At 45.9% G+C, this 12,568-nt stretch overlaps 1 protein-coding gene across 16 annotated transcripts in view; it reads right to left on the minus strand.

Moving 5' to 3' along the window:
* DTNB (dystrobrevin beta) overlaps window positions 1–12,568 on the minus strand; it is a 380,746-nt gene that overhangs the window by 18,272 nt on the left and 349,906 nt on the right. For 13 of the 16 annotated variants that reach the window (XR_007356069.2, XR_007356070.2, XR_007356076.2 and 10 more), the window contains 2 exons: window positions 6,365–6,454; window positions 925–5,365 (listed from right to left, as the gene is read on the minus strand). Coding sequence is in view for 3 of the 16 variants with exons in the window: in XM_048846097.2 (XP_048702054.2) it covers window positions 6,365–6,454 (90 nt within the window). In the remaining 13 variants the exon portion in view is untranslated. The remainder of the gene's footprint in view (window positions 1–924; window positions 5,366–6,364; window positions 6,455–12,568) is intronic. The other 3 variants (XM_048846097.2, XM_048846096.2, XM_048846095.2) reach the window with 1 other exon arrangement.

Here is a 12,568-nt window from a genome sequence, read left to right on the forward strand (position 1 = left end):
TGGGGCTGAGAAAGTTAGACAGCAGCCTGCTTAGTCCTTAGGATAAGGAGTATATGTTACCTTATGTTGCTTTTGAATGACCTATCTGGTCATCGCTCTAAGTGGTATCCAGTATTTCCTGGCCAGGGAAGATTGTGTCAACATGGAACTTTCCTAAGGGTAGGGAAAGGTGGACTGGGGGATAGTCAAACTTTTTGTGAGAAGCCCATGCTTTATACTCAAATCTGTCTACTGAATATCTGCAGAAGCAATTCTTCCTTTCCCTTTTTGCTCTCCTCAGGGCACTGTTTTTTGAATGCAGACGAAGATGCTATAGGGTAAATAGATGCTAGGTACTGTAGCTCACACCTGTGACTCACAAAAACATCCCAAACATTATGTCTGCAACTATAGCTGGCAGGGAATCCAGGCCTGGAGGAGAGTTATGTTCTCCTAGTTTAACTCCTGACTAAGATGTTAAATCCCATTGAATCTCATCAGCTGAATATAATTCACGCTTTTCCTAACTTACACAAGTGAAATTATTTCAGATATTTTCAAGGGATCTGTCTTCTTTAGTATCTGCATATAATCAAATACAAGATAGTAATTAATTTTATCTTCAGTCCCCCATGCATTATAAATGCCTTACATAACAAGACTGAAATAACTATCAACAGCACAAACCTTGCTGTGTTTGTATTTGTCAAACGCTGTACAGATTTCAAAAGAGGCCTGGAGATCAGAAGTCCTGTATCCCTGACACAAGTCACTGTGGGCCAGGGTCTGATCTCAGATACATTAGTGTAAATCTGCAGTACTATGAAAAGCAAGAAATAAATTACTGCAGACATCTGTCTTTGGCTGAGAGTTTATTCACCATGTTTCAGCCTGAGGGGTGATTTACTGAAGAAACACAAGGTCCCTTAAGAGAAGGTTACTCACCTTGTGCAGTAACTGAGGTTCTTCGAGATGTGTGTCCCTGTGGGTGCTCCACTTCAGGTGATTGTGCGCCCCTGCACCTCTAGTCGGAGAATTTCAACAGCACTACCTGGTTGTGCTGCACATGCTCTCTCCCTGTCTCACGCCTGTAGCAACGATTAACTAGGGCTTTGCGGCTAAACCCCCGTCAGTTCCTTCTCTACCACAGAGGACCTTACTAGAACTCCAAAGTACAGTGGAGGAGGGTGGGTAGTGGAGCAGCCACAAACGGCGCACATCTCAAAGAACCTCAGTTACTGCGCAATATGAGTAACCTTCTTCTTCTTCAAGTGATGTCCCTGTGGGTGCTCCACTTCAAGTGGCTGTAGAACAGTGCCCCTCAGTGGAAAGGAGGGGCTTCAGAGTTGGGTCTGTGATCGGTGATAAGACCGTGTGTCCTAATAAAGCGTCGGATGTTGAGTCCTGCTCAATCGCGTAGTGCTGAAGGAATGTTACAGTAGAGCCTCACAGTTACAAACACCTTGGGAATGGAGGTTGTTCATAACGCAGAACAAAATGTTTTGGTGGTTCTTTAAAAAGTTTGCCGCTGAACATTGCCTTCATACAGCTTTGAAACTTTACTATGCAGAAGAAAAATGCTGCTTTCCCTTTATATTTTTAGTGGTTTACATGTAACACAGTACTACACTGTAGTCGCATTTTTTTGAGGTCTCTGCTGCTGCCTGATTGTGTACTTCCTGTTCCAAATGAGGTGTGTGGTTGACTGGTCAGTTCGTAACTCCGGTGTTTGTAACTCTGAGGTTCTATTGTATGGGCTTATGCCCAAGTGGATGCTTTACATATGTCTGTAACAGGTACATTCTTAAGGAAGGCTACCAATGTGGACAGCAAACTGGTAGAATGTGTTCTAACCCTCAGTGGGTGTTGTAGTCCATGTTGGCGGTAGCAGAGATAAATGCACTGTGAAATCCATCTGGAGAGTCTCTGCTTAGATATAGCGTCTCCTTTAGATCTCTCCGTAGTAGAAAGAAACAGCTTTGGTGCCTTCCTAAATGGTTTTGTCCATTCGAGATAAAAGCCTTGTGCCCTTCTGACATCCAGAGTATGGAATGCCACTTCTGAGGTTTAGGGAAGAATGCAGGAAGATGGATAGGTTGGTTTAGGTGGAACAAAGAGGGTAGTTTAGGTAGAAACTTGGGATGTGGTCTTAGAATGACCTTGTTCTTGAAAAAGATTGTGTAAGGGGGGTATGCCAGAAGGGCGACAAGGAAGGCTATTTTCATTGAAAGGTGTATTAGAGAACATGTAACAAAGGGTTTGAACAGAGGTCCAGTAAGGGAATGAAGTACTAGATTAAGATCCCATGGAGGCATTGGGACTCTGAGTTCGGGATAGAGTTTCCAGACATCTTGTAGGAATCATTTTGTAATTGGATGGGCAAAGACTGAGAACCCATCCACTTTATGGTGACAGGTTGTGATCGCTGCAAGGTGTACTCTGAGTGAGCTCGTTGAAAGAGCTGATATTTTTTAGCTGAAATATATAGTCTAGGGATAGCGGTAGAACGGAGGTGGTGGCTCTGATTCGTTTGTTCTTGTGGGGGTAGGTCAAATGTGTAGTCAATCATCTGCTGTTTAGCAAGATATCCTTCACCGCTTCTGAGCAAGGAAGCCATGCTCTCAGATGGGAGTATCTTCAGGTTCAAGTGGAAGATCTGGCCTGCATCTTGTGATAGGAGGTGTGGAAGAAGTGGGAGGACAAGTGGGAGGACATAGAACATTCTGACCTCTGCTGTAGGTATGGAAACCAAGTTTGTCTTGGCCTTTTGGGGGCTATCAGGATGACCCTGCATTGGTTGGTCTTGATCTTTTGTATGACCCTGGACAACAACGGGGTAGGAGGGAAAGTGTAAAGAAGAGGTGCATCCCATCTGAGGAGGAAGGTGTCGCCTCTGGATCCCGGTCCCAAGCCTGCTCTGTATGTGTGCAACTGATTGTTCCTTCCTAAATGGAGTACTTTGCATTTGTCCTTATTGAATTTCATTCTATTTACTTCTGACCATTTCTCCAGTTTGTCCAGATCATTTTGAATTTTCATCCTATCCTCCAAAGCACTTGCAACCCCTCCTAGCTTGGTATAGTCCGCAAACTTTAGAAGTGTACTCTCTATACCATTATCTAAATCACTGAGGAAGATATTGAACAGAACCGGACCCAAAACTGATCCCTTTGGACCCCCACTCATTATGCCCTTCCAGCATGACTGTGAACCACTGATAACTACTCTCTGGGAACAGTTTTCCAACCAGCTTTGCACCCACCTTATAGTAGCTCCATCTAGGTTGCATTTCCTAGTTTGTTTTTGAGAAAGTCATGTGAGATAGTATCAAAAGCCTTTCTAAAGTTAAGATATACCACGTCTACCACTTTCTCCCATCCACAAGGCTTGTTACCCTGTCAAAGAAAGCTATCAGGTTGGTTTGACATGATTTGTTCTTGACTAATCCATGCTGACTGCTACTTATCATCTTATTATCCTCTAGATGTTTGCAAATCGATGGCTCAATTATTTGCTCCATTATCTTTCTGGGTACATCTTGCAGGTCGAAGGCAAAAAAACAGTGCTGAAATTATTGTTGCTAAAGTGACCATCCTGAACCATTATTCTGACAAACTTGTTAAGGTTTCTCAGGTGGAGAATGGGCCTCCAACCCCCAGTCTTCTTCTGGGTTAAAAAATAAAGAGAATAAAACCCCTTCCCTCTTTGTTGTACCAGTAGTGGTTCTACCAGACCCAATTGCAGGAGATGGTCTACTTCCTGTCTCAGAAGGTGCTCATGAGAGGAGTCCCTCCAGAGGGATAGGGAGAGAGGGTGGGTAAGGGGAATGGAGGTGAACTGGATGGAATAGCCAGTGTTGATAATTTCCAGTACCCACTTGTCTGAAATAATAATTCACTCTGCTGGGTAGAATGGTGTTAAACATTTTGTAAATGGATGGTTCATGGAAAGTGGTTTCAGCAACTGGAACTGGGGGAGGTCTGTTGAGCCCTCAACCAAACCTTCAAATTTGATGCCAGTTGTTGCAACATGGAAGGTTGAGATGGGGTTGGCCTATGTCTTGTGGGTCTTTGTCTCTGCCTCTGGGTTGTGTGTAGGTGTGCCAGTCTTGAACGTTGTTCTGAGTAATATCTGCCTTGTTTCCATTTTTGTGCAGGTGTACAGAATCATAGAATCATAGGATCGGAAGGGACCTCGAGAAGTCTTCTAGTCTAGTCCCCTGCACTCATGGTCGGACTAAGTATTATCTAGATACCTAAAGATCGAAGAGTTGCGCTAGAGTCCTTCAATGTATGGAGGGACTCATCAGTCTTACCCGCAAACTATTTTGGACCTTCAAAGGGGAGTTCCCCTCAATGGATTGTACCTCCCTTGGGAATCCAGACAGATGGAACCAAGAGGCCCATTGCATCACTATGGTGGTTGCAATGGATCTCGCTGCTGTGAGTGCCGAGTCTAATGATACCTGGAGAGCTGTTTGTGCCAGGAGGTGGCCTTCAGCGATGACTGACCTAAATTGCTCCTTCTTGTCTTCTGGTATAAAGTCAATAAATTCAGACAGTTTCGAATAATTGGTGTGGTTGTATTTTGCCAACAAGGTCTCATAGTTGGCGATTATAGGCAACTGATGACTGGGAAGAGTTTGTGGTCCTGAGTCTGAGTCTGGGCTGAGAGATTTCTCCATAAGAATAAGTTTGAATTTAAGGTCCCTCACTTTCCTGGCATGGGCCTTAAGGTTGTGGCAATGGAAGTACTTCCAGGGTATGTGCGTTTCCCCCAAGCAGAGGACACACTGGGAATGTCCGTCCGAAACGGTGACTGCCTCTCGGCAGGAGAGGCCACATTTAAAACCCAGGGACCTGGGCAGTCGCAGGTGGAGTTATCCCAGAAAGGGATGAACGAAACATAACATAAAATAATATGTTTTTATTTATATTTTTAAATGAGAAGGAAGAAAAGGGGTAGAGTAGTTAGTTATAACTTGTTTCCTATCTTCTACTATACAGTTAATCCTAAATCCAGATCTGAGGTAAGTCGTGTAGAGGCACTGCCGGAGCCCCGACTTGGACCAAGAGTGGATGAGAAGGAACTGAGGGGGGTGTTGGCCGCACAGTGCTAGTTTAACTGCCGCTAGAGGCGCGAGACGGGGAGCGCGCACGTGGGGCCCAACTGGACACTGCTCTCGAAATTCTCCGACTAGAGGTGCAGGGGCGCACAATCACCTGACGTGAAGCACCTACAGGGACATCACTCGAAGAAGAACTATAACAGCACTAGTGATTGCTGCTGTAATACATGCAGAACTTTATTAACTCCACAGCTGCCTCTGCAGCCGAGACACAAGGTTTGGACTGGTGAGTGTACTGTTCAGCAGCAACCAGGGCATCTGTTAGGAAAATATAAAATCTGTGTTTAGATGTGAATGCAGATATTCCTAAAAGCACAAGGCCCTTTAACAAATAGCTGAAATGCTGAACAATGAAGTTCTTTACAAGCAAAGCCCTGAGAATCTTGGGATGGGTCTTTCTCAACAAGTTTGTAAGTTTATTGTGGCCCAATTATTCTGTTCACTGAAACCCACTATCACTACTATTATGCAAAAGGCACGCAGGCAAAATTGCCACTTTTTGCACAGCTGTTTAATTCCTGTGTTTAAGTTGAGCCAAATGTATATTTTAATTTTATATTCATGCCTAGAGTTCCCTAATGGGAATTCATTTTAAGTGCACTCCAAATTGCTGTTGCTGTCCAAATACTACAGAATCATTAAGTAACCGTTTGTGTGAACTCACTCAAAAATATATCTCAACTTCTAAGCTCATGTCTTTAAAGAGCTGCTGTAGTAAAAAAAATGACATAAAAGTGGCATCTCTGCTCTCTGGCAAGAGTTCTGAATCCCATATGCTTACTTTACAAGCAAAGAAAAGTTATTAGGGTTAGCCTTGTAGAAGTCAATACAGCTATGACTGAGCGTATTGGTTTCTAGCACCCTAGAATCATCAACAACAGTTTTCAGAGTAACAGCCGTGTTAGTCTGTATTCGCAAAAAGAAAAGGAGTACTTGTGGCACCTTAGAGACTATGAAGTGAGCTGTAGCTCACGAAAGCTTATGCTCAAATAAATTTGTTAGTCTCTAAAGTGCCACAAGTCCTCCTTTTCTTTTTATCAACAACAGAGTCAGCCAGGTTCTGTATGTATAACAGAATCCTCATTACTGGTGACTTCTCATTGAGGGAGAATTAAATTGTAATCTAATTTTTCGATTTACTTTCTGGATGAGAACTATACTTTACAGATAAGTCTTCAACACATGGCTTTAAGATTACTATCGCTGGTTACATTGCTCTCTGGAGTGTACATGTATGTTAAAGTTTAACTCTCTCACCTGAATGAAGTTCCTTCACCAAAGAAGACATTGTATTTGTAATTGAATCAGCTGCTACCAATAAATCATTATGGAGGTTTCTTCGTGTACCTAGGAAAGAAATGGAGAAAAAGAAAATGAAAAGTTACGGCAAATATTAGACTTCGATTTCCCAAGCTATTCACAAAAGGATGTTCAATCAGACAGTGGGGTGGGAGGAGGTATTGTTTCATATTCTCTGTGTGTATATAAAGTCTGCTGCAGTTTCCACGGTATGCATCCGATGAAGTGAGCTGTAGCTCACGAAAGCTCATGCTCAAATAAATTGGTTAGTCTCTAAGGTGCCACAAGTACTCCTTTTCTTTTTGAGAAAACTACTCAAGATAGTTAAGTCCCAGGCAGACTGTGAAGAGCTACAAAAGGATCTCACAAAACTGGGTGACTGGGCAACAGAATGGTTGATGAAATTCAATGTTGATAAATGCAAAATAATGCACATTGGAAAACATAATCCCAACTCTACATATAAAATGATGGGGTCTAAATTAGCTGTTACCACTCAAGAAAGAGATCTTGGAGTCACTGTGGATAGTTCTCTGAAAACAGCCACTCAATGTGCAGCGGCAGTCAAAAAAGCAAACAGAATGCTGGGAATCATTAAGAAAGGGATAGATAATAAGACAGAAAATATCATGTTGCCTCTATATAAATCCATGGTATGTCCACATCTTGAATACTGCGTGCAGATGTGGTCGCCCCATCTCAAAAAAGAGATATTGGAATTGGAAAAGCTTCAGAAAAGGGCAACAAAAATTATTAGGAGTATGGAACAGCTTCCATATGAGGAGAAATTAATAAGATTGGGACTTTTCATCTTGCAAAAGAGACAACTAAGGGGGGTTATGATTGAGGTCTATAAAATCATGACTGGTGTGGAAAAAATAAATAAGGAAGTGTTACTTACTCCTTCTCATAACACAAGAACTAGGGGCCACCAAATGAAATTAATAGGCAGCAGGCTTAAAACAAACAAAAGGAACTAGTCTTTCACACAACGCACAGTCAACCTGTGGAACTCCTTGCCAGAGGATGTTGTGAAGGCCAAAACTATAACAGGGTTCAAAAAAGAACTGGATAAGTTCATGGAGAATAGGTCCATCGATGGCTATTAGCCAGGATGGGCAGAGATGGTATCCCTAGCCTCTGTTTGCCAGAAACTGGGAATGGGCGACAGGGGATGGGTCACTTGATGATTCCCTGTTCTGTTCACTGCCTCTGGGGCACCTGGCATTGGCCACTGTCGGAAGACAGGCTACTGGGCTAGATGGACCTTTGGTCTGACCCAGTATGGCCGTTTTTATGTTCTTACATCCTGGAGTGGCTCCCTGTGGAAACTCTATTTTGCTAGGTGGATCGATTGTCTGCTTAGCCAATATGCTGTTACACCAGAAGTGGGCAAACTACTGCCCGCGGGACCGTTCTGCCCGGCCCCTGAGCTCCTGGCCCAGGAGGCTTGCCCCTGGCCCCTCCCCTGCTGTTCCCCCTCCCCCGCAGCCTCAGCTCACTGCACCGCCAGCACAATGCTCTGGGTGGCGGGGCTGCGAGCTCCTGGGGCAGTGCAGCTACAGAGCCCGGCCTGACCCGGTGCTCTGTGCTGCGCAGTACATGGCTGGCTCCAGCTGGGTGGCGCGGCTGCCTGTTCTGGTGCAGCCATGCTGCCAGAAACCAGTGCTCCAGGCAGCGCGGTAAGGGGGCAGGGATGGGGGAGGGGGGTTGGATAGAGGACAGGGCAGTTTGGGGGGTGGTCAGGGGCCAGGGGCGTGCATAGGGGTAGGGGAGGTCAGAGGATGGGAAACAGGGGGGTTCAATGGGGCCAGGAGTTCCGGAGGTGGTCTGGGAGAAGGGGTGGTTGGATGGGGCAGGGGTCCCAGGGGGGTTGGATGGGGCAGTGGGGGGCAGTTGGGGCGTGGGGTCTAGTGGAGGTCAGGGAGAAGAGGTGGTTGGATGGGGCAGGGGTCCTGGGGAGGCAGTCAGGACTGAGAGGAGGGGTTGGATGGGGCAGCAGGGGGCAGTCAGTTGTGGGGGTTCCGAGGGTGGTCATGGGACAGGGAGAAGGGGTGGTTGGATGGGGCAGGGATCCCGGGTGGGTTGGATGGGGCAGTGGGGGGCAGTTAGGGGTGGGGGATCTAGGGGCGGTCAGGGAGAAGAGGTGGTTGGATGGGGCAGGGGTCCTGGGGGGGGCAGTTAGGAAGGAGAGAGGGGGTTGGATAGGGTGGCAGGGGGCAGTTAGGGGCGGAGGGTCCAGGGGTGGTCAGGGGAGAGAGAGCAGGGGGTGTGGATGGGGCAAGGGTCCCGGGGGGGCCATCAAGGTGGGTCGGATAGGGGGCAGGGGCTGGGCCACGTCTGGCTGTTTGGGGAGGCACAGCCTCCCCTAACAGGCCCTCCATACAATTTCTGAAACCCGATGCGGCCCTCAGGCCAAAAAGTTTGCCCGCCCCTGTGTTACACTATATTTTCCAATGACATGGACAGCACAGGTGGACCACATCACCATGGTCAAGTGTTTTTGTCCAAGAGAAGAGTGGTTTGCTTCTCTTTGAAGTGCAGCAGTGCTTCCATTTGTGTGTGTATATATATTGTGATGGGGCAAGACCAGATGGCTATAGTAAAGTAATGGGAGACAGATATATTAGCCACAGGCTAAACAAATCCCTGTTATCAGAATAAGCAAATGGCAGCTGCTTCAGGTCAATTAAGACACCTGGGGCCAATTAAGATCTTTCCAGAAGGTAGGGAGCACACTAGGTTGATTGGGACACCTGAAGCCAATCAGGGGCTGACTGAAACTAGTTAAAAGCCTCCCAGTTAGTCAGGTGGGCACGCATGTCAGGAGCTGTAGGAGGAAGTTGTGCTGTTGGAGAGACTGAGCAGTACACACCAGATCAGGCACAAGGAAAGAGGCCCTGAGGTAAGGGTGAAGTGAATCTTGAGGAAGTGGGGGCTGCTGCGGGGAAGTAGTCCAGGGAATTGTACACGTCCTGTTTCTAAAAAGTCAGCTACCACAGCTGATACTATTAGGGTCCCTCGGCTGGAGCCTGGAGTAGAGGGCGGGCGCAGGCTTCCCCCTTTTGCCCCCCTGATTAATCACTGAGACTGGGAGACTGTGCAAGGGAGGATAGCTTTTCCTCACCTCCCTCGCTGGCTTATGATGAAAATGGCTCAGTAGGCTGTGACCCTTGCCTTTAGAGAGAGAAGGGCTACGTGGAGGGTCACAGGTAGCCTCTGAGGCTAACGAAATCCGCCAGGAAATGTGGGACCCACAGAGAAAAGGACAGAGCTTTGTCACTATATATATATATATATATACACACACACACCCCATCAATGAAATGTTTCCAGTCCCTTGTATATAGTTCTTCTTTCTAGTGACTGATGGAGTAACTCTCTTTCCTGATGGACAATGCTTCAGTGGATAGCAGGCTACCTAGCACTCCAAATTGGCATCCATTGTGATGATTGACATGCTTGGTTTCAAGATTTGCAAACTTCTTGAAAATCTGTGTCCTGTCATCCACAGGACCCTGTTCACCGCTAGGGAAACCTGAACCTTTGCCATAGGTTGTGTAAGCACAGATAGTGGCAATGAGCAAATTATGTGGTGTAAAAAAAATCTCATGTGAAACCTGATCCTTCTGATAATCCCTGTGCAAGAGGTTAGCAATACCAAGAGGGGCAGCAGGGTTTGTATCACAGACACCTGCGATTTGCACTTTTTGGATGGCTCTTATTGTCTTCTGTTGCCTCTCTGAGGAACATAGACACAGACTTTTAGGTTTCCCTGGGGGAGTGCTCCACCCCAAAGCCCTGGCCCTCTCCACCCCGTTCTCCATGGCCCACACTCACTCCGCCTCTTCCCACCCCTGCTCTGCTCCCTCCCCAAGGCCCTGCCCTCACTCTGCCTTCCTCCCTGAGGCCCCACCCTTGCTGATTGGCAGCACAAAAACAGCTGTGGCTGGTAGTTGCTGAGCACCCACTTTTTTTTTTCCTCATGGGTGCTCCAGCCTCAGAGCACCCATGGAGTCAGCACCTGTGCTGAGGAAATAAAGATTCTGGGACTGACAGAGTCTATCCATGCTCCCAGGTACACAATGAACTGTATTGATGATACAGCTGATCTTTCCCCTGCTTATCAGGAACCTGTATACTTCTAGTATTTTGATATTATTAACAAGCCCTCTCCTGTGCCTTGACTCTAAGACCAAGAGATCATCTAAGGAGGAGTCTTGCCTTGTCTAAGGATCACGCTGGCAGGAAATGCTAACAACTATTTCTCAAAAAGGTTCCCTTCTCTGGTCCTGCAAAACAAGCAGAGATCTTCCTCCATTAGCTCTAATAGAGAGGATGTTACAGGTAGAACAGACCTTGCTTTTGCTTTTTTTCTCATTTGTCTGCCATGTTGACTGCTCCCTGGAGCTGTAAGGGAGAAAACGCTGTGGAACCTCAGTGAAGAGCTGAAGGAAAACCTTCCTTCCTATGCACATACATCTGCAAGAACCCAGTAAGTAGTAGCACAAGCTAGCAAAAATAATTTAAATGTTTGGTGAAAATTTTGGGTTAAATGAAACTCTTTTGGCAAGCATTCTTGGACTTCAGAAAAAGCCTGTGAGTTACTTGATTCTTTCGCAGCATCATCGCTAGTGACTCCGACTGTTGTATTTGAATAACTTGTAGGACCCACTGTACTATTGTTCTACTTCATGCTGCCTGGAAACAAGTCAATCTGCAAAGGGGAAAGGAAACCAGTTGCCAAAGAAAGCAGTTAGGAACGCTCAGCTGTACTCAAACTTGCCGCAGAGGCTAAGAAGAAGCAACTGGACCACCCACGGCAGCAGATGGAGTGCTATGCCTCTGGTATTTGGCACGATACCTCCCTGGGAATGCCTGCTTCTGCTATTGTTTCTGGAAGTGTTCAGAGGGACAAGGAGTTAATCCCTACTGCTGGAATCTGAACGACACATTATTCTTACAAGTGAATTGCAGGGGCCCAAGGTTTGTAGGGCTGACATATTCCAAGGTCTCATCTGTGTATTGACTAAAGAGGTTCTGGTCTTCAAGTAACAGAGCCTCAGATTTTGCTGGATATCATGGGGAATGAACCCTTTAATCAGTATATTCTTCTCAAAGTGTTAGTGTGGTACCAAAGGTATTATGTATTGAACAAGAGACTTTTTAGCCACTTTTTGCCCCTCTGCTGTAATTTCCTTTGCCTTTTTCTTAGCCCCCTCAGGCAGAAGCCAGTCTCGGGGAGGAAGAATATAGTCTCAGCAATCTTCATTTGAAAAGCTAACAAACATAACACCATCTTCATAGTGAGGTCTATGTTCACAGACTCTGTCTTGAAGTGAAGACTATTCATACAATTGATGTATTTGACACGGACACTTAGTAGCTACACTGACCACCAAGCAACATGGCACTATATGTGCATAAAACTACTTGTGTCCTTGTGGTAGTATGACTTATCATCTCCTTTAGGAATAAGTGGGATGGGTTCAGGAGTGAGCTGGAGGTCCTTTACTGACTCCAGAATACCATCATTCAGGAGAATTGCTACAATGTTTCTGTGCTGTAGAGTCTGAGATGTTAAAGAACCAGGGGCTTGTCAGGCAATATTGACAGTTCTGGATCAAGAGTTGCTGCCATGTTTGTGGTCAATTCCTGGAAACAATGGAAGTTCTTAGGAGAAAATGACAGAGATGTTAACTCTTGTAAACTTCTTTACCTCATTTTCAATAGGACAGGTGTGAAGCATGGGTGGATGTTCTCCCAAAACAGAGGGATTGCCAGACACTGATCCTCGTGCACAAGCAGGAGATGACTGACCAGGAGCTCCGTCTTCAGCACTGAGGCGTTAACATATGCAAACCAGGCCCTGTTCCATCTTAAAAAGGTAGAGCCATCATAAGGTCCTACGCAGAAGCTTTGAGTCATGGAGGAACAGAAAAGTCAGGTATATGCACCTTTAGTGGGGCTGTTCTAAACAGCCCTATGCTCCCTCCAGACGCTGACCTCAGTGAGTTTACCTTGTGGTAGAGCTAAAGTACCTGGTCTTCACTGTGTTTTTGCTCCAGAATAGTTCATGCACATTTATGTGCATTAGTTACTCTTGTTAGGATATAGATATTCAGGCCTGTCTGTAAAGACCCAGACTCTAAGAATTTAGGT

This window comes from Caretta caretta, chromosome 3 (genome assembly GCF_965140235.1).
Source record: "Caretta caretta isolate rCarCar2 chromosome 3, rCarCar1.hap1, whole genome shotgun sequence".
Classification (NCBI taxonomy): Eukaryota; Metazoa; Chordata; order Testudines; family Cheloniidae; genus Caretta; species Caretta caretta.